Source organism: Schistocerca serialis, chromosome 2, assembly GCF_023864345.2.
Source record: "Schistocerca serialis cubense isolate TAMUIC-IGC-003099 chromosome 2, iqSchSeri2.2, whole genome shotgun sequence".
Taxonomy (NCBI): Eukaryota; Metazoa; Arthropoda; class Insecta; order Orthoptera; family Acrididae; genus Schistocerca; species Schistocerca serialis.
This window is the reverse complement of record NC_064639.1, coordinates 677,520,532-677,547,749: the sequence shown is the minus strand read 5'-3', so window position 1 is coordinate 677,547,749 and position 27,218 is coordinate 677,520,532. Positions and strand designations below refer to the sequence as shown.

At 43.6% G+C, this 27,218-nt stretch overlaps 1 protein-coding gene across 1 annotated transcript in view; it reads right to left on the bottom strand.

The window, feature by feature from the left end:
- LOC126457780 (nose resistant to fluoxetine protein 6-like) overlaps positions 1–22,609 on the bottom strand; it is a 338,758-nt gene extending 316,149 nt beyond the window's left edge. Inside the window, exon 1 of the mRNA XM_050094366.1 lies at positions 22,247–22,609. Coding sequence (XP_049950323.1) covers positions 22,247–22,577 — 331 coding nt within the window. The 5' untranslated portion in view covers positions 22,578–22,609. The remainder of the gene's footprint in view (positions 1–22,246) is intronic.
- Positions 22,610–27,218: the final 4,609 nt, after the last annotated feature.

Here is a 27,218-nt window from a genome sequence, read left to right as displayed (position 1 = left end):
GCTAGACCATGAAACACCTCTAAATGGTCGTTTTGTGACATCACTGCAAAAGTTAGTATTAGGCGCAAAGTACATATTCAGCATCGGATTGCGTTGGAAATTGTGTCATTCATAGTTCATCGATTTTCCCCTCACATCCGTTTCTCCTGGCTTTCCGCGTTTTTCACGTCAGTTGCTGTTACCTCGATTGCTCCGTACAACTCCCTGGAGGCCAAAGATGTCGCTTTCCCCAAAATAACACGCTCTCTGACGTTATTGGCGGTCTCCTTTGGGGTTCACTAAGCTGCTACTGAGAAATACGTGGGAAATACCAGGAAAAGTGATCAGTCATTGCGGTAGTGTACATTTAAACGAGGAGAAACAATCAGCCTAAGATATTTCGAAAAACCTTACTATCCGTCATAAAAGCAAGAAAGATACATTACTTGCCCTCCTTAATGAGACACAGAGATTCACCCACCTAGTTTCAATCAATAAGTAGAATTAAAGAATGAAAGGTTTATTTAATATTTAAAAAATATTTTGGAGAGGCAAAATATTTTACTTTCATTTGACGCTCACATAATGTTCGTTGCTAAGCAGCTACTACCATTGAGTTTATAATTTCATTGTTGTATCAACGTCAGAGTTTAACTTTTAATTATTTTGACAGAAAAACGGACATTCTATTTTAATGTTTTTCGCTAGTTGTAGTGATTCTGAACAAAAACTTCATATGGGAGTATGCCCTGTTCCGAATGGTTTCCGAGGTAGAACACATTTACTTACTATCACTTCTGTACGTTTTTCTTGAATAACTCGAAAACCGCACCCTCCATCGGATACTTGTCGCAGTACAAAATTAAACTATATTACCTTTCCTACAAAAAAGGTGCTATTCATTTTTTTCTTTAGAACTAATGGTTTGTGCGAAGAGAGCCGCGAGAATGTTGAAAAACTCGCTCGACGCACATGCGCTGTAACTTACGTAGTTTTTGTAAGCCAATTTGAGGGAGTTTCCCGACTTGATAGACGACAAGTGTCCCGTATCAAACTGTTCGTCTCAACTTGCAAACAGTGATTATGTTTGATAGTACAGAAAATAAATAACAATGAATATTAAATGTGTTCCATCTCGGAAACCATTCAGAGTAAGTTTCCGTGATATTTTTATTGTGATTTAAAGCATGATTCATTTTTTACGTTTTATATTATCTTCTTATTAGTGTGACATGTGTTGGCTGATTTCGTTCCTGTTACCACTTTCTTTTATATTGCTGTTTAATTTCAATTTCCTCTCGTCAATATATTTAAGTGCATAGAACAGCCTATACTTCAGGTATTTCTCCTGTGCGTTTCTGTAACCGCAGATAAAGGTGACTTAGCATGAATTCGTATAAAATTTTATCGCTATTCATACCGCGTCAAACGCGAGTTAAAACTTAAGTTTGACGCTGTCTGATCACTAAAAAAATCTTTATAGAAGGATGCCGTCGAGGTAAACGTTTATGTCATAGCCTGAATTCCTTCCTGTATCATAAAGCGAAGCTACTGAATAGGATTATAAATTTTTTATACACTGATGGAAAAAAATCGCAACAAGGAAAAATAATTGATGTAAGGTAATTACCAATCGGGAATATATTTATCTAGGTAACATATTTGAGTGACTAACGTTGCAAGCTCATAGGTTAATGTAAGCACGAGACGAGCCTTTGCAAATGTGAAATGCTAGTACATTAATAACCCGTGTAAGCACCACAATGTTGAAAGCAAGCATGCAAACGTACATGTGCTGTTGTACAGGTGCCGGATGCCAGTTTTTGGGGATGGAGTTCCATGCCTTTTACACTTGGTCGGTCTATACAGGGATGAGTATACTGCTTATGGATGACGCTGGAGTTGTTACCCGATGATATACCATATGTGCTCCATTGGAGACAGATCTGGTGATCGAGCAGGCCAAGGCAGCATGTCGACACTCTGTAGAGCATGTTGGGTTACTACAGTGGTTGGCGGTGGTTTGGGGTCAGCGGAATGCATGCGTGATCGTATCGGTTGGACCCTAGAAGTCTGGAAAACCGTGGTCTGGTCAGATGAGTCCTGATTTCAGTTGGTGAGAGCTGATGGTAGGCTTCGAGTGGGGCGCAGACCCTTTGATGCCGTTACGGACGTCTACAGAGGCAGCATGGTCAATATTTCTGCATGAGGTTTCCAGTAACATGCTGAGTCCATGCCACGTCGAGTTCTGACCTAAACTGCTTTTTTCGTTGATTTCATTAAGTACTTCTTCATCAGTTGCTCGATATACCCAACCAGTCTTCAACATCATTCTGTACCACCACATTGTCTTTTTTCTGTACTGCTTATCGTCCATCGTCCACATTTGAATTCCGTATAAGACTACTCTCACAAAAAAAAAACTTTCAGAAAGGACTTCCTAATACTTAAATTTGTATTCGACTAGTGATCCGACCCGGATATGGATGAGCGGGCAGTACTAAGAATTTGCTGGTACATTGGTCGCCAAGGTCGTATCGAGTAAGCTGCAGAAGTTCCGCTGGGAAGCCCTTACACATCCTCCATACGGTCCTGATCTCTCCCCATGCGATTTCCACATTTTTAGAGTCCTGAAAAAAAGACATTTCGTTTGCTCCGAAGAAATGCACGCCTGGATACAATAATGGTTCCGTGGGCAACCGCAAATATTTTTACGTAAAGGCAGTCACCGTGTTGTCTCGCAATGGAATAAATATATTAATAGTTATGGCGATTACTTTTGAAATAATAAACAGTTTACATACTTTTTCCCACATGTCTCGTTTTCATTTGACTGCCCCTTACACAGTAAAACCTGTACATAAACCTTAGTTGTGAATCAGTCTGTCTATTAGTAAAAATCGTTCCCAAAACCCTGCAGTAGTTCTCGATATCAGCCTTTACATACAGACACAAACAAGCGGCTGGGGAGGGGGGGGCTTTGAATTTTATATACTTATAAATGATAACGTATTTCTTTCTTTCAGGAAATCTTTCTTGCTGTACCAGTCCAGATTTGATATTCTCTTTACTTCCGCCTTCGTTAGTTATTTTGTAGCCCAAATAGCAAAACTCATCTGCTACACGCAGTGTCTCCATTTCTTCATCTAATTCCCGTAGCGCCACTTGAGATAATTAGGCTACACTTCTCTACCTTTATTTTAGTTGAGTTGATGGTCATCTTATAATCTCTTTTCAAGACACTGATCGTATACTATGGGATCAAAAGTAACCGGACACCCCCAAAAATATGTTTTTCATATTAAGTGCGTTGTGCTGCCACCTACTGACAAGTAGTCCGTATCAGCGACCCCAGTAGTCATTAGACATCGTGAGAGGGCAGAATGGGGCGCTCCACGGAACTCACGGACTTCCAACGATGCCAGGTGATTGGGTGTCACTTGTGTCAGACTTCTGTACGAGAGACTTCCACGCTCCTAAACACCCCTAGGTCCATTGTTTACGAAGTCACAGTGAAGTGGGCACGTGAAGGGACACGTACAACACAAAAGCGTACAGGCCGATCTCGTCTGTTGACTGACAGAGACTGCTGACAGTTAAAGAGGGTAGTAATGTGTAATAGGCAGACATCTATCCAGACCATCACACAGGAGTTACAAACTGCGTCAGGATCCACTGCAAGTACTACGGCAGTTGGGCGAGAGGTGATAAAACTTGGATTTCATGGTCGAGCGGCTGCTCATAAGCCACACATGACGCCGGTAAATGTCAAATGACGCCTCGCTTGGTGTAAGGAGCGTAAGCATTGGACGATTGAATAGTGGAAAAACGTTGTGTGGAGTGATAAATCACGGTACACAATGTGGCGATACAATGGCAGGGTGAGGGTATGGCGAATGCCCAGTGAATGTCATCTGTGAGCGTGTGTAGTGCCAAGAGCAAAATTCGGAGGCGGTGGTGTTATCGTGTGGTCGTGTTTTTCATGGAGGGGCTTGCATCCCTTGTTGTTTTGTGTGGCACTATCACATCAAAGACATACATTGATGTTTTAAGCACCTTCTTGCTTCCCACTGTTAAAGAGCAATTCGGGGATGGCGACTGCACCTTTCAACACGATCGAACACCTGTTCATAATGCACTGCCTGTGGCGGAGTGCTTGCACGACAATAACATCCCAGTAATGGATTGGTCTGCACAGGGTCCTGACCTGAAACCTACAGAACACCTTTGGTATGTTTTGGAACGCCGACTTCGCGCCAGGCCTCACCCACAGACATCGATGCCCTTCCTCAGTGCAGCACTCCCTGAAGAATGGGCTGCCATTCCCCAAGAAACCTTCCAGCACCTGATTGAACGTATGCCTGCGATAGTGGAAGGTGTCATCAAGGTTAAGGGTGGGCCAACACCGTATTGAATTCCTGCATTACCGATGGACGTCGGCACGATCTCTTAAGTCATTTTCAGCTAGGTGTCCGGATACTTTTGATCACATAGTGTATATATTTGTTATGTAGTATCATGCTATACCTATATGTTACATAGAAATATGCGCCTTATTGTTTGTTTCTCGTATTTAATGTAACATCTTGCATGAATAGATACAACTAGAAGTCATAACAAAGAGACAAACAAAACCACTTCACATATCATATGAGACTTGCCTGGGTTACATCTAGCTGTTGTTCATGAGGCACGACAATGATGCCTTCAAACTTTCTGTACTACTTTAGAGATCATTTTCTAACCGGAAAACGAAAATATACTTCAGCGAAATTTGCTTTTCTCTGTCCGTACATCTGTGTGGCTGGTGAAATTAAGCGTAGTATTTCAACAGGGTAACCTCTAGTATTTGATTTGTTGTGTAAGTTAATGCAGCAGCGTTGTCCTTGTTGATGGAGACATTTCGATTCGGGTCTCTAACGTTTTTCTCACATCATTCCAATGTTAATTATCGTTAATATTATTTATACTTGCATGTTCGTTTTATTAACTTGTTTTATTTGCTTTCAGTAAGCTTCGTACGATTGTGATGTGTTTTTGGAGATTGTGTCGCTGACACGTAGATCTTTAGAATAAGAAATAAGTAAGTAAAGGACATAAAGAAATAAATGATATGTCTACCGTAACATGATACAAATCTTGATCTCTGCCTTCAGCGAGTAGTCTACTCCTATTTAAACTCCAATAAACTCCAATGCAGATGCACATATTTGAGGTGACGTCAACTCTTCTATGTTGGCAAAAGAATTTTGCGATATAAACGTTTTCTAGAAGGACTAAGCTCTGCAATTTGTGGGAGATTTTCCGTAGAGTTTATAAGGCTCGACCACTGGCACAGAGTACATGCATGCATCTTGAGGAGATGAAATTCTGCCAACAAACCCACGGAGCCCTGCTTCAGTACCCACTCCTACACAAGATATTAATCTGTCTAGACGTTTATTATCATAGTTTCATACGCAGATTCATTCTCTACTATTATTTGTGAAATATCTTAAGGGAACTCAGATGAAAATGCGGTAGAGAAGACAAAAATGCCACAATGTGTTGGTTAAAGATACAGAAGAGCATCGCCTTTCCAACCCGAGGTCATTACACACGCGACTTCGTTAAATGTCTAATCCAAACTTCCTTGATGTGGCAAAAGAACGGAGTGCATGCGCCTGTCCGATTATGAGGCCAAAATAATCTTAGACAACGGATTATTGGTATGCTACTTCCCTAAAGGCAGATAACAATTCGATAGCGGCACAGAAGAATTTTGTTTCGTTATGTCACCCAACAACCGGTTCTAGGCGCTTCAGTCTGGAACCGCGCGACCGCTACGGTCGCAGGTTCGAATCCTGCCTCGGGCATGGATGTGTGTGATGTCCTTAGGTTCGTTAGGCTTAAGTAGTTCTAAGTTCTAGGGGACTGATGACCTCAGATGTTAAGTCCCATAGTGCTCAGAGCCATTCACCCAACAACGACGCATAGTGTTCTGCACAATCCAGGTGCCGGTATGAGGAAGGTTAACGAGACGGGAACTGACACAGTGCTGGTGTAGAACGAGATCTGTAGGCTCTGCTTCTCTATGGACAAAATCACTATCGCTCGATAACGCACAGAATTCTGGTGCTGAGGGAAGTTTCCATTACCAGAACAGGGAAGACAAAGCGAGCAATGGAGTTCCTGGTCATCAGATTATGTGTCAACATGTCTGTTTATGAACTAAATCTTCCCGGTGTCTTAGGAGGAAACGTAGGAACCACATTTGATGGTGAACCACCGAACTGGTACATTAAGTCTCCTTTAGTGCTTGCTGATGCTATCAGGTGTCACTTTACCCGTTCTCAAAAATATATCAATAACAAAACAAATTATTATAGCAGCAAACTCTCGTCACTGAGACTGGACGGTTACGTATCTGACCTCTAGCGTACAATCTTACCTCATGCACCAGATTACAAACCATACGAAAAGTGCACACTCAAACGGACATTTCACTTCCTGTAAGAAAAGCTTAAGAATCGTCTTTAAATGTATTGCGTTACGTGAGTGCACTACGAGAAAAGGAGGACATCACTGTATAACGACTTTCTCATAAGAGTAAATTAGTAACAAAGCACTAAGTTTTATCTCAACCCAATGAGCGAAAGACACCAATTGCCTTTACATGGAAAAACTGTGAAATAAGCTTTCAGGAAACTCTGATTTGAGCAAACGTTTGGACTAGTGTCTCAAAATTGTTCGCTCCCGCAGAAAAGTCTAATAATAAGTTTATTGCAACAAAGTGAAATAACGTAATAATATAAGGAAATAGCCGCCTTCCTGAAATAATAGTATCTTGTTTATGAACGTCGCAAAGAGTTTTGTCTTGTTCTCCGCTTTCACAGCTAAATTTGCATTTTAGTTTAAAACAGTTTTTTCGTTGTATTTGTCTAGTTTGTCAGCTTAACTGTGTTTATCTGTTCAATCAAGGACGATTCTCAGTCACTGCGTGTGTAATGCATGTCCATTAACCTCAGTTTCATGAATGTTCCTCCGGTTAAGTGATGTATCTTCCCAGTATTTTTTATGATGTGGCTTAAGGTGTTAGTAGATGCATTCTTTGTACCTCCGGAATATATGTGAATGATGACTATAGATGCATTACGCGTAAAATGAGATTCGTCCTCGATCAAACGCATAAATTAAGCCAAAGTGACAAACCAAACACAACGAACAGTGTTAAACGATTATGTACTTGTAGCTGTGTCATCCGGAAAGAAATCGAAAGAATTCCGTGAAATGCATAAAGAAAGGAATTGTATAATAATACATGACTCAGGGGTTTCATCAAGTAGAGACTTGCAAAAGTTCGCATAGGGTAGACCAACATAACCTTTACCCCGAATATTATGCTGAGAGACGGAAATGACTTCATCATGGCGTAACGTGCTCTGAAATTTGTTATGTGAACAAGCAGGTCCCAGGGATGGTCGGCATTTCCCAGCCACTTATACATAGTACAATTTTTACATTTTTCGAGATAAACTTAATATAATTCCGGTAGCATAATCTTTGATATAATTCTGTTACCAGAATTTTTGAGTCGTTACCTGACTATGCTGTATAAAGAGCCATTTAATATTCATTTATTTTAATTATACCCAGCTGGTAAAACACAATTCTGTTTTCAATGGTTTCCCTCAAAGTGATACAAAAATCTATTCCGACAGCCAAATGCGTAGAAAAAACATACGATGGAATGCGTATGGGGATGAGGAAGAGAGAAAAATAATGGCACAGTTGCTAAATTAATCATATGCTACCGCTTTATCTCAGTCTTCTTAGACTCTGTTGCCAGAAACACTACAAGCAATTCCGTGTGGTGTAAAAAAGCATTGCCACTAAGAGTGCTCCACGGAGTCATGAGAAAACGCTAAAAACTTCCTTTCATTCAATGTTCATACAAAACCCTGAAATCTCACTTTTCTGACATTCATCCCATTAAGAGGTATGACATATTGTGGTTCTTATTTAACTCTAAAGTAGTTTCTCGACATTTAGAAACAGCACTTCACATACATTTGACGCTCTATGCTTTTGATTTTTCCTCAGACCACATTTCACACAGAATCTCAGTCTGCTTCCGAGATCTTACAAATTTTTTCTTCTATCGCTCAGTGCAGCGTTCGAGTTCGTTCTGCATGCTCCTGTGAGTAATGCTGTCGATCCTGTCCCAGTCGTCTCCATGCATTCTGCTTCTTAGCTGGTCGAAAATATCCAAAAGTTCCTAATCCGTTCTTGCCAAGTCTCTCCGTGTTATATGAATTCGCTCACGGAGAAAAGATCGTTCCGTTCTGTCGCAGATACGATGTGCTTGGGCGATGGTGAATAGGCGCTTACATTTCAAGAACTTCGGTGTAGCACCTTCATCCCGGCACTGCTACAGAAGTCGAAAGAAGACATCAATCGCGCTTTTCTCTGCCGTCGTTGGTCAAGGCGTCGGCACAGTCTGCAAGTCTCCTCCCCGTAGAGGCGTAATACAAAATTGTTAAGGCTTTCGTGGCCATTTGTTGACAAACTGCTTGTTGACTTCTGTGTCGGGTTCTTCGGCCAACGTTCGTCTGATGATTTTTCTGATGTTTCACCAGCCCGAGTGGCTGAAATTGTCAAAATATCACCCTCCATTGCTGATGGTGGACTGGAGCCGTGCTCGCGGTCGCAAACTATACACACCTGGCGCGCCAACGTCCAAGGGCATCTCCGCGGTCACTTCCGGTGCGGTTCTCTTACCACCTGCGATAAAGCGATTCCCGACATGTCACGCACAGTGGTGAACCTCACTGAACGACAGTTGACCGAAGAGAAAGTCTGCGTCCTTCAAAAAAAGAGGAAATTTCGCTATCAAAAATGTTCAGATGTGTGGTAAATCTTATGGGATTTAACTGCTAAGGTCATCAGTCACTAAGCTTACACAATAATTAACCTAAATTATCCTAAGGACAAACACACACACCCATGCCCGAAGGAGGACTGGAACCTCCGCCGGAACCAGCCGCACAGTCCATGACTGCAGCGCCCTACACCGCTCGGCTAATCCCGCGCGGCATTTCGCTATCATCCCGATAACTATACTTATGGAGGTCATCATTGTTAATACCGGAACGGCAATTCGGACCCTTCCTTGTGAAAGAGCAGAGGAAATACGCACTGAAACAGCCCGGATATTGCTCCGAGCAAAACCATCAGCTAGCAACCTGAAGACAGAAGATATACAAGCTACTAAGAACCCTAACGTCGACAAGAGTATGTTGGTACTGCCTGTCGGTGAGGGAAATGCGACCGTCGTAATGAAGATCGAAGATTATGAGCAGACGTACCGAAAATTAAGGGCAGATTCGACGTGCGTATCACAAAGAATACGAATCGGTTAATCAAGGCGTCTTCTCTGCCGGCGGACATACAGAGGAACCTGCTCAACACATCAACCCTACCACCTAGGCTGTATGGATTACCTATTATCCATAAGAATAATGTTCCACTAAGACCGATTGTTAGCGCTCCTGCCTCTCCGACGTATAAACTGGGAAAACACTTGGCCTCTCTGCTCCAGCCTCACCTGGGGAAGACTGATTCATACATACAGCACTCAGGACATAGCCGCTGTTCAGTACGAACCTGTTCAGAGCGCTGCGTTGTCCGCTCCTCGCATTGCTGCCAGTGACAGCGACAACGTAAACATCCGCGCGCTGCTGTTGGGAACCTTCCGCTGCCGCCGCCGGTCCGGTCAGACAAGCCGCTGACTCAATCGATTTCGCAATTCCTAAACTGTGCTGTTGATGTGATTCTTGAGTTTCTCCCGGCGTATTTCATAATCAAAATATCCACGGGTATGCTGCCGGTCTATAGTGTCCAACGGGCACAATATTTCGGCGATCATACATGTCGCCATCATCAGGTGAACTGACGGACTGAGCTCCTGTGAACGTGCCGGAACGGAGATCCGTACGCTATGGCTGCTCAGAGGGAACTGGGTTCGGTCGCGGCGGCGGCCGATTTAAATACCCTCCGCCCGCGGCGCGCTCCCTCCGCCGTCCGCGCCCCGCGCCACGGTCGCGCGGTGGAACAGATTGCGACGGCGTCTGAGATGACGTCAGTGTGATGGATCTGTCCGCCGTGGTCGTCACAACTATACGTTTGCTCGAGTTACTCTTGATTAACCAGATCGCTGGTTCCCAAGCCTTGCTAAGATTATAGCCACAGTCACGGTTTATGAGGTCGTCATTGGTGCGAATTTCGATGGCCTCTCTAACAACGCTGTCCCAGTATATCGACGTCTGTACCAGAATCCTCGTGCGGTCATACTCCATGGCGTGATTTTCCGACAAACAATGTTCAGCGACCGCCGACTTGCTCGGATACATCAGTCAAGTGTGCCTCTGGTGTTCACGGCATCGATCCTCGACGGTACGCATCGTCTGACCAATACACGACTTGCCACATTGACACGGAATCTGGTACACGCCGGCCTTCCTCAAACCGAGGTCATCTTTGGCGCTCCCCACCAGTGCACGAGTTTTATTTGGAGGACAAAACACAGTTCCGACCCGGTGTTTCTTCAGAATGCGGGCGATTTTCCCCGAGAGTGCGCACTGGTTAATAGTTTAATACTTTGCTTGTCCTTCTTTGGAAAGAAATACATCACTAATTTTGTGTTCCAGGAATCCGACAGTTTGCTGGTAGGTTTGTGGAGAAATGTGGTATTACATGTCTAAGCACAGAGCATGTAATTATTATAATTAACGAGCCGCTCAGTTGCGTACCGGCTACGAGACACAGACAATTACACTGCTGAAAGATGACATCGCTGTCGGGAAAGGCATCACGCATTAAGGGATGCAGATGGTTCGCAGCTGTCAGTGTGGCTTTAATTACTGCCACAGAACCCATACAAGCGCAGGAGAATGGCTCCCATAGCATAACACTGCTCTCACCAGCCTGCGTCCGCGGCGTGCTACACGTTTCGAGCCGCCGTTCACCACGATTACGCCGTTTGTGCAGACAACCAGCGATATAGAGTGGCAAAAATGCTTTCGCTTCTTTGGCTACGACTGACGCCTAGTATCGTCATTTCGCTTTATGGCGCTCTGGACAGTTCCCCCTTACTACACTGGTCAAAAGAATTAGGGGAACATTACTCTAGGGCTCTGTCATACTCCACTGAGCAATAATTGAGGACTGGGTATGTTACCAAACTATTGCTTTGTCTTTTACAAATTAATTACAAAACAAAAGATCGCCACATTTTAGTTCATTTACCTGACCAGAAATGAAATGTCAGGCGTCGAAAACGAAGTGGAAACAATGGGTGCTTTTCATTGGACTTCGAGAGTTTCAGTAACATGTGTACCCTACGTGAGCGTTTATCTCCGCCTGACACGTGGCATCCTCCGTTAAGTATACTGAGGTCACCTGGCGGTGTCCATTCGCATTCTTGAACGACTGCTCTTGAGAGTTCTTGGAGAGGTTCAAATGGTTCAAATGGCTCTGAGCACTATGGGCCTCAACTGCTGAGGTCATTAGTCCCCTAGAACTTAGAACTAGTTATACCTAACTAACCTAAGGACATCACAAACATCCATGCCCGAGGCAGGATTCGAACCTGCGACCGTAGCGGTCTTGCGGTTCCAGAATGCAGCGCCTTTAGCCGCACGGCCACTTCGGCCGGCTTCTTGGAGAGTCTGAGGTGGAACAGGACGACAACGAACACATCTGTCAAGCATGTCCCATACATGCTCGATGGGGTTTAGGTCGGAACTCACCTCCAACCACTCCATTTCTTCAATGCCCAGAGTTCACCATACACTACTGGTGTCGCCCGACACATGGGCCCTGGCATTAGAAGGAATTCAGGGCCACCACCGTATGCAGCTTCCACCACATGGCCCAACAGGATCTGTTTGATGTATCGTTTGGCGGTAAGGCGACCATGGGCAACGACAGGATTCGTAAGGCTGTCGTCGCTGATGGCTCACCACGCCGTCACGGATCTTTGGCCGAATCTGTCGATTTCCTGGACAACGTTTGACAGTAACTGCTCAGCACTGCGTCTCCACACACGAACACGGCCATCGGCCGCCGTCGGAAGGAATCTGGGCCCGTTTGTTTACGAGGTGCATTCAAGTTCTAAGGCCTCCGATTTTTTTTCTAATTAGCTACTCACCCGAAATCGATGAAACTGGGGTTACTTCTCGACGTAATCGCCCTGCAGACGTACACATTTTTCACAACGCTGACGCCATGATTCCATGGCAGCGGCGAAGGCTTCTTTAGGAGTCAGTTTTGACCACTGGAAAATCGCTGAGGCAATAGCAGCACGGCTGGTGAATGTGCGGCCACGGAGAGTGTCTTTCATTGTTGGAAAAAGCCAAAAGTCACTAGGAGCCAGGTCAGGTGAGTAGGGAGCATGAGGAATCACTTAAAAGTTGTTACCACGAAGAAACTGTTGCGTAACGTTAGCTCGATGTGCGGGTGCGTTGTCTTGGTGAAACAGCACACACGCAGCCCTTCCCGGACGTTTTTGTTGCAGTGCAGGAAGGAATTTGTTCCTCAAAACATTCTAGGATCTACAGTCTGGAACCGCGTCCGCTAGGTCGCAGGTTCGAATCCTGCCTCGGGCATGGATGTGTGTGATGTCCTTAGATTAGTTAAGTAGTTCTAAGTTCTAGGGGACTGATGACCTCAGATGTTAAGTCCCATAGTGCTCAGAGCCATTTTGAATAAGAATGGAAAAATCTCACGTATTTGTTTTTCAGTGTGCATCCAACCGTTCCATATCCGTATCGCTTCAATTTGTTAATGTGCAGATGGAAACCTTAACGTCTTATTCTCTATTTAACACGGACATAGTTCTCAACAGGTGAGGAATCGTACTTAAGGACGAGCCAAATTACTTGCGTTTTAGTGGAAAAGTCTCTGCCGACGGGAGGAAAGAAAGAGCGGCAGACTGAAGCTCAGAGGCGGGTACTGAAGAGTACGCATCTGAGTTGCGATCGACAGGCAATGTCGGGATCGAGCCCAGCGGGTATATTGTTTTGGTTCAAATGGCTCTGAGCACTATGGGACTCAACTGCTGTGGTCATAAGTCCCCTAGAACTTAGAACTACTTAAACCTAACTAACCTAAGGACAGCACACAACACCCAGCCATCACGAGGCAGAGAAAATCCCTGACCCCGCCGGGAATCGAACCCGGGAACCCGGGCGGGGGAAGCGAGAACGCTACCGCACGACCACGAGATGCGGGCTATATTGTTTTAATCTGTCAAGAAATCACACCTTTTTCAAAGTCTTCCGTGGCTGATGCTGCTACCCTTATACAACAGAAGCCAAAAGTGGCAGTTGGTTACTTCTGTACGTGGTCATACAAACAGAGAAAAGGCATTCAAGCTTTGCTGAGAGCTCAGGACATTTTACTTTCATGGTCTTTTCGCGAGATATACGTAGGAGGAAACGATATATTGGTTGACTCTTCTAGGAAACTACGCTCTCAGAACTTCAACGGTAAACCACATTGCGATGCAGACCGCGTCACTTGGCAGTACCTGCCACTAGAGTTGGTTGTCCATCTCCGTGACGATTACGAGCTTACTAATGCAAAATTTTTGATGAAGTCACTGTATAATTGGGCTCAAACTTCTAGGAAGGCCTATCTCAACAGGAAATACAACACTGCTTGAGTGCACTGCATTTTACAATTTACCGTACAATAGCAACTGTTAAACGATGTCCTCCATGCATCTGGATGGAACACAGCACTCGTCTCTGCAGTGAATTACGAATTCTTTCAAACATCCCCTCGTAAATCTCGAAAAGACTACAGTTCGCTGCTCCAGTTCTTCAACAGTTCACAACGCGTGTGCTGTATTCCTCAGTTCTGACGCAACATCAAACAGAAAAATCTAGAGGACTGAGGTTCTACGATATTCAGTGTACCGGCCTTGCTGGGATCATACTGGTGCGTTAGATGTCGTCTTACGTCAGCTGTGAATTTACTCGAGCAACATCATGATTGTAGCGTATTCACCAATCATGACTCATGGATGAAATCTGAGCCCTACTACAAGGGGACTCAATATAAATGTTTATATTTCAAACACATCTGTGGAAACCAGGACACCACTTCATACATAACTGGCGCAATTATGCTGCAGACGTCGCGTTCGAGGACCCATGTTTCCTGGAACGTTCTTGCCTCTATTATTACATTCTCTCACCCGTGTCGTTTCTGGCAAGTAATTGAAGGGCGTATTTCCTAAGTGACGCAACTCCATTTTTGTTATTTTGCTAGTTAGACATGCCATAGTATTCGCTATAAGGTATTTTATGTTATAGCAATAGTTGTATTTCCAAAACGACTAAATCTATGTAAAAAGGGCGTGAGAAAATGGCAGTTATTTCCAAGCTGACGCATCTCGTAGTTTTTATTTCCAAGCAGTTGAATTTCCAAACGGCCAATAAGAAAGCCAGCTTTTGGCATGTCACCATCCAGCAGTACTGGCCGCTGCGTTTCGTTGAGTTTCTTCAGACATGTCGGAATTTCTCGATAATGTTGAATCAGTATCGTCAGCAAAAGGCAACGGAAACTATCGGAGTGGCAAAAAAATAAAGACAAAGTGCGGAGAAGTGCGAGTGACGGTCGCAAAGCGAAGATTTCATGTAAACATGCTGACGGACGCTGCAAGGCAGCTACCTTACAAGTTGAAAGTTTCTGACTATGAAAAGTTTCATTCGTTGTTTTATGGGTTGAAAGCTAAGGCACATCAAGATAATTTCATTACTAATGCTATAATCGTAAAGAGATGCGAGAGACGTAGAGGACAAGGCTAAGAACGACAAAAATTTTCTGTAGAGTATTTCATTCAAACCTGTACTGGTGAAAAAGTAAAACTGTGCTGCTCAACATTCTGTAGCATTCTCAAAGAGACCCGAAGAGAGTACGTCGTCTTGCAGCATTCTGTTCTTACAATGGGGTTGCAAAAGGAGAGAGGTGAGGTGGCAAACGGCTCAGTCAAAGAACTGACTCAATTAGAGAGCTTCATGTGCACCGAGGGACATTATGGCAGGGATAAGGTAAGCATTGTAATATTAATATTTCGAATAATCAGAATAACCAAATGCAGTAAGAACCCCATTATAGGCCTACGTACTTTATTTACGTGAAAATCTCTTAGAATCTGAATGGGTCCCGCTAAAATACGAATTTAAATTTCACATTATTATTGTGTCTATGCGTGATATGTTCTGTATAAATTAACTTCAACCGTACTAACGGAGTTCTAGATGCAAAAAGATATTAATTTTGTGTTATTATCACCTTCAAATGGTTCAAATGGCTCTGAGCACTATGGGACTTAACTTCTGAGATCATCAGTCCCCTAGAACTTAGAACTATTTAAACCTAACTAACCTAAGGACATCACACACATCCATGCCCGAGGCAGGATTCGAACCTGCGACCGTAGCGGTCGCGCGGTTCCAGACTGTAGCGCCTAGAACCTCTCGGCCACTGTGGCCGGCATTATCACCAGACTCCACATAGCAAGTATCTTCCATCGAAGCTATCAATTAGAACATTGTGGAGAATGTCCCATGAGGCCTATGTTGATAATGAAAGCCAAAAGCTGCAACTATCACTTTTACTATAAAATTTTCACTACTGCCTTCAACGTAGGATTTGGCACCCCTAGAACTGACGTTTGTAGCTTTTGCAAACAAAGCAATCAACAACCGGAAAATCAAGATGATAATGAAATGAAAGAGCAGATTGAGTGTGAACTCTTGGTGCACAAGAAAAGAGCAAAACAATTCTACCATCTAATGAATGACTCACTATCTGACAGCACTGCATGTTTTATTTTTGACATGATGCAAAGCCAACCACTCACATACCTATTTGTGCGAGGCGTTTTATTCACGCCGGTTGTGCCAGTAGTACTTGGGCATCATTCAGCATTATGGTGCTAATCCTAAGCAGATGCGTGATGATGTCCACTTTTACACCCGGTGTGAATATGATGCTAAACGCGGTAGTTTATCAGCTGAAAGTGCTGTATACCATCACTTCGAAATGTTTATGAAAATAACTCACATACTCGTCAAATTAACTCTTTTTGTGATGGCTGTAGTGCCGAATGTAAGAACTATGTTTTGTTATCGGTTCTTTGTAAGCTTTCAGTCTTGTATCATGTGACCTTCCAGACTACTTATCCAGCCCTTTGCCAGTTGATAGCGTTTATGGAAGAGTGGAGATGATGATAAGGATTACAACATTATTTTTAATAGAGTCGGTAAGGTTCATATTATTGACAACAACTGGCAAATTTGTGATTGGAAGAGTGCACTCAGTCTGCGTATTGAATCGAAATTAGATTTCAAAATATTTGAAATGAAGGTCATAAGTATTACCTCAAAATCTGTCATTTGTAAAGTGCATTATCCTGACCAACTTGCTTGGTGCGAACATGGGCTATTTAAACGTGGCAGTATGTGATCCTGTCTTGTTCCTATGCAATCTCCATTAGGTAATCCTTTGAAGAAGGAAAAGATCGAGGACGTAAAGCGTCTTTTTGAAAAACTTGCAGTACATGATGGCCGTCCTACCACGATATTTTCTCTAAAGTGTTACAATGTGATAATGAATAATGTCATTCCCTCTATTATTGTCGCATGCATTACTAAAGTGATGGTAATAAACGCTCTTGTCAGTAATGGGTTTAAATGTTAGTCTGGTATTTCAATACTTTTTTCTCGCTATACTGTCTTCACTAAAATACATATGTATTAAAATGTTCGTTATGACACAGCGTCTTATTATGTTGACATTCAGGTAGTGATGAACATAACGAAAACCAGGAATGAATCATTTCCTTTCATCGAGAACTTTTGTTCCAATGTAACTTAGCTCCAGCACAAGTTGTGTATTTTATAGGAGTGTTTACATTCTGATTTTTTTTTTACTTTGGCATATTTATTTTCAATTACACAATGGTGCTACGTACAGAAAGTTATATTGTTCCAGTTAGCCTTTTGGATCCTATCACATTTTGCCGTTTCCCCAAGATACATCACTTTGTAAATACACTCTTCAATTATGATACACTGTGTTTTGTGCAGGTGACGTCCCAAAGGTCTTAAGTACACTGCGCCACAGGATTAAAGGACCAGTTTTTTCGGAACCCATTAATTGTCTCCCATTTCGACACGCAGAAGTCTGAAATATGACTGGAAGGTGCCGACAACCTGCTTCTATGATAGTGCTCGCCCACACTTCAAACAGCAATGTGTCGACACTTACGAATAAAAGGCCAGAGCTCAGAAGTTCATCTGAAGTGTAAGATGGGTTAATGTCGCCACATTGACACCAAATTTCACCACAGTTCTGCCCAATGCCACGGTGGACGTGTCACACGATGGGAACATCGTCACAACACCTGTTGCGCACATTTCATCCCTTCTTTTAACGCCTCTGCGATGGAGGTCTGAACTACGACGCCCATTGTTGAAATCACGCTGTTTTCTTGTGAGTGGCCGAGGTAAACACTTAACACGCATCACAGCTCAGAATCTACACGAAAAGGTCTCAGACGGAGGCGTAAAGAGCATAAATGAAATCACTCATTTCCTTGGGACGTTGAGTTACAAACATTTCGCAGTCGAAAACGACAGTTTGCAGTGCGGTAAGCAAGGGAAAGACGTTCTTGACAAAATATTATACTGCTGAAATCTCCCTGTCGCTTCAGTCCTTCCCTAAGAACATCGTGGCCTAGAAACCCTCTTGAACGTGAACTCGCCCCTTTGAAGTGCAGTGTCTCCGCAATTCTGCAACTTTTGCTTTGGTGTAAGGCGTGGAACCACTAGGGACCGTTCAAAATCATTCGACGAAATTTCAACGTGATCCGAAGCAACAGAGAGTCGGTATGCTTCTTCAGTGTCATAAAGGTGCGTGGATAAAATGACAAAGGGTCATTGAGCAATACTGGTAAAGCTGTCGTGCGTTATGATACAAATGTTAACAGGAAATAAGTCACAAGCACGAAAGATTTTATTTTTTAATACTAAATACACACAGCAATACATTGAATGTATTATTCTGTATGTTTACTATTCAATAATGAATACACTGAATGTAGCTGATCTGAAGATCGAAACCGATAGTAAGTAGTTATTTGAGCTGCATGAGGTTAAAATCTGAGGTTTTCCCAATATGATGCAGCAGTAAATCGCCCACCACCGATCGTTTAAGGACTCGAAACCCCGGGTACAAAACAGCTTCAAACGTCTTGTTACTTTGTAAATGAGTTAAAGTGCAAAATACTTGACACTATAAACTGCAGAAGTTTTGAAATTATGTTTAAAGTTTGTTGGAAGTCGCTAAGAGCTCTCATTATCAAATAGTGGATGAGCGTAGATAATTTGCTCTCTCTTTTAAGCTGTAGCTAGTTTCTCACCCATCTCAAGCTTTATTACGCCATATTCCCGTACTATATGTACTGCAGTGATATAATTCTGCAGGTACATTTAGCGATATATGTGGATACTGTCTGCAAAATATCTTGAGAATAGAGTTAGTAGTAAAGAATAATAAATTAAAACGTCGTACCTCACGCTGAAGTTTTTCTGCATAGTCATAAACATATTTGGGAGCAGTTAAGAAGGCGCATCAATGCTACGAGTACACTGGTGCGTCTTCCCCAACAAGCTGTTCCCAGATATGTTTATGACTGCATAACAGTGGACTACACTGAGTGGCACAATGGTTGATGTATATCACACTGGTGCTTCTTCTCCTGCGTGTTCCTCCCAAATCGGTGTGAGTTCGACAGCATGAGCACTTAATATGTTCCAAAACGTCGCGTACAAAACAGAATTTTCCGGTGTACAAACTTAGAATTGTATAGGTGATAAAAAGACACGACAGGCGATCATTTGTGTATCCAGCAGAAGAATCATGTTAGTGACACTAACCTACAGTACAGGGTCCAATTATGAATATTACACAGTTCCTCCTGTTTAGACAAATGGAGCAAATTGGTTGTCATTATTTTTTGCATATGATTCCTACGGTAGGCTTTATGTGACTTATGGGGAGGAAAAGTCCATTCATGGGCTGTTCCTTGAAAATATAGTACAAAACATCCTTTTACTATATTTTCGCCGCCACCACGGACCAAAACACAGCCGAGGATTCCAAGACGGCTATGTTCAGCAAATAACTGTAATTTTTACGGTTTATTTATAAAATCCCGATTTCGAACAACTTTGATTTTTTTCATATCTTTATCCGTTTCCAGCATGTAGAGGTTAAAAGTCACCCTACCCGTACTCGTAAAATACCATTTAAAATCCGATGTGGGGCGGAAACGTTTATAAAGTGACGTAGCACGGAGGAATATTCTGTAAAGTGTCTCCGTTATCATTTGGGAATCCCATGTTGTAGTACTGAAGCGGAAAGTCTAGTCACAGGTAAAAATTAGTTTTGGGTTATTTCAATTTCACATAAGTAAAATATCTAAATTTAACTGATCAGCACATTTCTTTTCGTATGTGTTGAATGCCCTGCCACGGTAGTGAAAAGAAGAGAACCATCAGAAAAGTGCACTTGTCGGAGCACAAAAACTATGAATAAGTTGCCGTTTATTTAAAAGACTGACTCAATAGCGAGGTACAAGCTGCCTGATTTTACCTTCCTCAGCATCTTTAAAAAAGTACCCAAAAATTTCGGCATGCGAACATATTCGCGCTTTTTTATGCTGAGAGAGAAGGAGATACTGGCAATGGCGAATAGACGGAAAAATCAATTAGTACTGGGAAATAGTAGACATAGATTGTGTTACAGAAAGGAGTGAAGGAGACAATGACTGGGAGGGAGGAATAAAGAGACAGAAAAAGTGAGAGTGAGCCAGTGAGACACGGAGCATGTGTCAATGACAAGGGCAAGAGAGACGTATTGACAGCGAGGAGAGACAGCAGCAGGAGGAGGAAGGAAAGAAAGAGATGTTAGGAGTGAGACACCGAGAGGGAGACAGTGACAGCGAGAGGAGACATCAGTAGTAGGGACACGACGAATGGGACTGTGGCTGTGGCACAGGACACAACGACGGAGGGTAATGAGAATGAGCTGGGCCGAATGAGTGAGTGAGAAAGAGCAAGTGGGTGTGGGTGATTATGAACGGCTTACGGTGATGGACTAGTGGTTCAAATGGCTCTGAGCACTATGGGACTTAACAGCTATGGTCATCAGTCCCCTAGAACTTAGAACTACTTAAACCTAAGGACATCACACAACAACCAGTCATCACGAGACAGAGAAAATCCCTGACCCCGCCGGGAATCGAGCCCGGGAACCAGGGCGCGGGAAGCGAGAACGCCACCGCACGACCACGAGCTGCGGACGATGGATTAGTGGTTGTGAGCTATAGTTAGGGGAGCCTGTGGGATTTGGAGATAATCTACAGATTAAAAAAAAGCGCGAGTATGTTCGCACGCCAGAATTTTTGGGAAAATTTTTAACGGTCCTGAAAAAGGTATAATGAGAGATCTGGTACCCCATTTTTGAGGGAGAGTCTTTTAGATAAAGAGGAACATATTCGTATTGTTTGTGCTCAGATAGTATTTTTACGCTGGTGTATTTACGACTAGATGACGGTGCACCACGTTGCGTGGCACAATGGTTGACGTACATAGGTAATTTGAAGATGACAATTTAAACTGCCGAAACAAGTTGTGTGTGTATGTATTTATTGCAATATGGGTAAATAAAACACCCCTAGTATAAAAAATTATATTCTCAAAATCAGAGATCCCTCAGTTGCTGATAATGTCAGGTAGCAATAACAGATACACGGTTACTATTTGTAATACTTGAGTTACTGTGTTAAACCTTCGACATAAGATTGTAGCTCTTAATGAGCAGATTACGACAGCATTTTTCAGTTTGATCAGTAACTGTATGAAACGGTCGGGTAGGAGATTTCCTTCGCTCTGAGAGTGGTTGTTGTGTTGTGTCTACATTCGTAACGTCATAATTAATATTACTATTGAGATGGATGCATGGACACAGGCCGAAAGCCAATTAAAAAAAAAAAAGAAAAAATGTTTGAAACAAGATTTTGTGGTGGTCATTTTCGCAACAACTCTACATAGATTGCAGTAGTTCAAAAGAAAAACGCCTTTTGCATGCTGCACGTTATGTTTTGTTTCCTTTATTTTTCGTTTGCGCACATAGATTATCGTTTGCACACGTAGGCTATAGATGTAAAATTATATATTTAACAGTTCATTGCGATTTTTATTATGAAATGGAGAAGTACTTACAGATCAGCCTCTAATTCATCATTTGTAAGCCAAACAAACAGCTTTCTGGCTTTGTCATGTGCGAAACTGGTTGAAAGTTTACAGTTTTCCTTGTGGTCATTGTTTTCTCAATATAGCCTTCAATTGTCACTTTGTGTGTCTAGAGCGTCATTCCTTTCTGTACGTCTTGCCAGCTTTATCGAGTTTTGCTGGCAATTCCTTTTTCTGTGACTATATGTATGCTGATGTAAGTTCTGTGAACGAAAGTGTGTGTGTGTGTGTGTGTGTGTGTGTGTGTGTGTGTGTGTGTGACCCACTTTTTTGTACATCTACGCTTACTTGGGTGGGATTTGTGATCATCTATTGGGATTACTTTCTGTTATATGATCGGTCAGTGTAAAAATTGAGTATTTAGTTATAGTCACTTGTCGTTTAGTAGTTTAGTAGCATCTTCTTTTCGGCCTGTGTGAAATGCTGAAAGTCAAATTTTTGTCTCGCATGAAAGTCGTGAGACAGGCAACTTGCAAGTGAGGACTTGCACCATGAACCGGGTTATCCCATAGTAATATAGATCTAGAATGAAATTTTCACTCTGCAGCGGAGTATACGCTGATACGAAACTTCCTGGAAGATTAAAACTGTGTGTCGGACCGAGACTCGAACTCGGGACCTTTACCTTTCGCTGTCAAGTGCTTGTCTTGCAAGTTTTTCAGGAAATCTTCTGTGAGGTTTTGGATGAAGGAGACGAAGTACTCACGGAAGTAAGGCTGTGAGGACGGGTCGCGAGTCGTTCTTGGCTTAGTCTGCAGAGCACTTGCCTGCGAAAGGAAAAAGGTCCCGAGTTCGACTCTCGTTCCTGCACACAGTTTTAACCTGCCAGCATGTTTCATTATAGTTCCAATATACCGTTTGTAAACGACGAGATGCAAGTGGTGGAGTGTCCCTACCTGGTGGGATATCCTCGTGCCGGTGCACGGATCCGCCGCCGTGGGGCGCAGCGGCGGCGGGCACCTTCATGACGTGCAGCGACTCCGCGTCCTCCGCGTCCTCTGTCGTCGTTTCCAGCGTCCCACCAGCGCCGCCCTCCCAGTCGGTACTTTCTTCAGGTCCACGGACATCGGCCGAGAGGTCCTCGACAGGCAGAGAGCGCTGCAGGCCGGCCGCCTCTCGGAAGCCCGCGCTGTCCGCCTGCTGTGCTGAGGCAACCGCCTGCAGCAGCAGCAGCAGCAGCAGCAGGCAGAGCCGCGGCCATGTGGAGGAGGGTGCTGTCGCCGCCATCCCGAGCGCCGCACTGTGCAGTGCGGGCCTCGCCGCGCCGACTAGTAGAGCTGCGGGCCGCCTTCGCCCAAGGCCTTCCAGCCGCCCGGGCCCATGGCGCACGACCGCGGCTCCGACAGCTTCGGCTGCAAGGACAACCCCTCCGCTGTCGCAGACCGGTCACACGGGGAGGAAGATCCCACACGACGTGCGCACCCTCCTCTCACTCGCCGTCTCCTTACGCAAGAACACGTCCAGCAATTAACACTGCCCTCTTCTAGTAACCAGTGACAGAGGCGGATCCGAATCGGAGACGTTCAGAGTTCACAGTTCTAGTTTTCTCCGAGACAATGGAGCCAACTGGTTTCATACGTCAAAGATATCCACTCGCGACACTGCGAGCGGTGTCGTGGATGACACCAGCACCCTCACCACCGCGATTCAGCGCCCTGCCAGTCAACGAATCCTCAACTGCTATTCTCCCTGTATCTGGATATACGAACTATTTTTTGCTGCTACTGTGCCTCCTGTAACGAAAAACAAGCATGATACTTAATTCGGTTGCATTTTAAAATGCTTTCAAACTTTAAACGATGCAGTATGTAGTAGAGATTAACAAAATATGAATCACTATTGTGTCAAATAAAGGTTAGCGGTTTCTTTCACTCTCTAGGTACAGCTAAGGCGAAATGGCTGCATGAAAAACGTGAAGAAATCGTAAAAAAATGATCATACAATGTACGCTTTCACGGCCGGCGTCTTCTTCAGCTACAATTACCGGGCTGAGAGGCAGTCATCAGTGTACCGGAGGTTTCCGTAAGAGCGTACAAAAATGTAACAGGACATAGGGATTGCTCCACTGAACAATTTGAGATAGGGAACGTGGGGTAGGAGCACCCAGCTTAAGGAGATATGGGAATAAACTTTTCTACCGCTTTGTCTAGCGTTACTGTCTTCCAGCTTATTTACAGTTAACATGAGAACAATCAGCATTGGCGGCCGAAGACTTCCGGCATAAGAAGTCAGCCTCATTCTTGCCAACGGCCTTGTCAAAGAGGGCGGAGGAGCGGATAGAGGTTCAGGGCACTCTCTTGTCCTAGGGGTGGGAAATTCCCCCAAAGGCGGAAGAATCAGCAATGATCAACGACATGAGTATGCAGCAGACAATGGAAACCACTGCATTAAAGACACGTAACGTGTATCCACAGGACATGTGGCCTGTAATTGAAGAAGTGTCATGATGATCTCTCCATTGGCAAAAGATTCCGGAATAGTCCCCCATTCGGATCTCCGGGAGGGGACTGCCAAGGGGGAGGTTACCATGAGAAAAAGACTGAATAATCTACGAAAGGATAACGTTCTACGAGTCGGGGCGTGGAATGTCAGAAGCTTGAACGTGGTAGGAAAACTAGAAAATCTGAAAAGGGAAATGCAAAGGTTCAATCTAGATATACTAGGGGTCAGTGAAGTGAAGTGGAAAGAAGACAAGGATTTCTGGTCAGATGAGTATCGGGTAATATCAACAGCAGCAGAAAATGGTATAACAGGTGTAGGATTCGTTATGAATAGGAAGGTAGGGCAGAGGGTGTGTTACTGTGAACAGTTCAGTGACCGGGTTGTTCTAATCAGAATCGACAGCAGACCAACACCGACAACGATAGTTCAGGTATACATGCCGACGTCGCAAGCTGAAGATGAACAGATAGAGAAAGTGTATCAGTATATTGAAAGGGTAATGCAGTATGTAAGGGGGGACGAAAATCTAATAGTCATGGGCGACTGGAATGCAGTTGTAGGGGAAGGAGTAGAAGAAAAGGTTACAGGAGAATATGGGCTTGGGACAAGGAATGAAAGAGGAGAAAGACTAATTGAGTTCTGTAACAAGTTTCATCTAGTAATAGCGAATACCCTGTTCAAGAATCACAAGAGGAGGAGGTATACTTGGAAAAGGCCGGGAGCTACGGGAAGATTTCAATCAGATTACATCATGGTCAGACAGAGATTCCGAAATCAGATACTAGATTTTAAGGAGTACCCAGGAGCAGATATAGACTCAGATCACAATATAGTAGTGATGAAGAGTAGGCTGAAGTTCAAGACATTAGTCAGGAAGAATCAATACGCAAAGAAATGGGATACGGAAGTACTAAGGAATGACGAGATACGTTTGAAGTTCTCTAACGCGATAGATACAGCAATAAGGAATAGCGCAGTAGGCGGTACAGTTGAAGAGGAATGGACATCTCTAAAAAGGGTCATCACAGAAGTTGGGAAGGAAAACATAGGTACAAAGAAGGTAGCTGCGAAGAAACCATGGGTAACAGAAGAAATATTTCAGTTGATTGATGAAAGGAGGAAGTACAAACATGTTCCGGGAAAATCAGGAATACAGAAATACAAATCGCTGAGGAATGAAATAAATAGGAAGTGCAGGGAAGCTAAGACGAAATGGCTGCAGGAAAAATGTGAAGACATCGAAAAAGATATGGTTGTCGGAAGGACAGACTCAGCATACAGGAAAGTCAAAACAACCTTTGGTGACATTAAAAGCAACGGTGGTAACATTAACAGTGCAACGGGAATTCCACTGTTAAATGCAGAGGAGAGAGCAGATAGGTGGAAAGAATACATTGAAAGACTCTATGAGGGCGAAGATTTGTCTGATGTGATAGAAGAAGAAACAGGAGTCGATTTAAAAGAGATAGGGGATCCAGTATTAGAATCTGAATTTAAAAGAGCTTTGGAGGACTTACTGTCAAATAAGGCAGAAGGGATTGATAACATTCCATCAGAATTTCTAAAATCATTGGGGGAAGTGGCAACAAAACGACTATTCATGTTGGTGTGTAGAATATATGAGTCTGGCGATATACCATCTGACTTTCGGAAAAGCATCATCCACACAATTCCGAAGACGGCAAGAGCTGACAAGTGCGAGAATTATCGCACAATCAGCTTAACAGCTCATACATCGAAGCTGCTTACAAGAATAATATACAGAAGAATGGAAAAGAAAATTGAGAATGCGCTAGGTGACGATCAGTTTGGCTTTAGGAAAAGTAGAGGGACGAGAGAGGCAATTCTGACGTTACGGCTAATAATGGAAGCAAGGCTAAAGAAAAATCAAGACACTTTCATAGGATTTGTCGACCTGGAAAAAGCGTTCGACAACATAAAATGGTGCAAGCTATTCGAGATTCTGAAAAAAGTAGGGGTAAGCTATAGGGAGAGACGGGTCATATACAATATGTACAACAACCAAGAGGGAATAATAAGAGTGGACGATCAAGAACGAAGTGCTCGTATTAAGAAGGGTGTAAGACAAGGCTGTAGCCTTTCGCTCCTACTCTTCAATCTGTACATCGAGGAAGCAACGATGGAAATAAAAGAAAGGTTCAGGAGTGGAATTAAAATACAAATGGCTCTGAGCACTATGGGACTTAACTTCTGTGGTCATCAGTCCCCAAGAACTTAGAACTACTTAAACCTAACTAACCTAAGGACATCACACACATCCATGCCCGAGGCAGGATTCGAACCTGCGACCGTAGCAGTCCCGCGGTTCCGGACTGCGCGCCTAGAACCACTAGACCAAATTAAAATACAAGGTGAAAGGATATCAATGATACGATTCGCTGATGACATTGCTATGCTGAGTGAAAGTGAAGGAGAATTAAATGATCTGCTGAACGGAATGAACAGTCTAATGAGTACACAGTATGGTTTGAGAGTAAATCGGAGAAAGACGAAGGTAATGAGAAGTAGTAGAAATGAGAACAGCGAGAAATTTAACATCAGGATTGATGGTCACGAAGTCAATGAAGTTAAGGAATTCTGCTACCTAGGCAGTAAAATAACCAATGACGGACGGAGCAAGGAGGACATCAAAAGCAGACTAGCTATGGCAAAAAAGGCATTTCTGGCCAAGAGAAGTCTACTAATATCAAATACCGGCCTTAATTTGAGGAAGAAATTTCTGAGGATGTACGTCTGGATAGCTCAAATGGCTCTGAGCACTATGGGGCTCAACTGCTGAGGTCATTAGTCCCCTAGAACTTAGAACTAGTTAAACCTAACTAACCTAAGGACATCACAAACATCCATGCCCGAGGCAGGATTCGAACCTGCGACCGTAGCGGTCTTGCGGTTCCAGTCTGCAGCGCCTTTAACCGCACGGCCACTTCGGCCGGCTGTACGTCTGGAGTACAGCATTGTATGGTAGTGTAACATGGACTGTGGGAAAACCGGAACAGAAGAGAATCGAAGCATTTGAGATGTGGTGCTATAGACGAATGTTGAAAATTAGGTGGACTGATAAGGTAAGGAATGAGGAGGTTCTACGCAGAATCGGAGAGGAAAGGAATATGTGGAAAACACTGATAAGGAGAAGTGACAGGATGATAGGACATCTGCTAAGGCGTGAGGGAATGACTTCCATGGTACTAGAGGGAGCTGTAGAGGGGCAAAAACTGTAGAGGAAGACAGAGATTGGAATACGTCAAGCAAATAATTGAGGACGTAGGTTCCAAGTGCTACTCTGAGACGAAGAGGTTAGCACAGGAAAGGAATTCATGGCGGGCCGCATCAAACCAGTCAGTAGACTGATGACAAAAAAAAATGAGAACAAGGTTAGCCGTCCGAGGTGGCCGAGCGGTTCAAGGC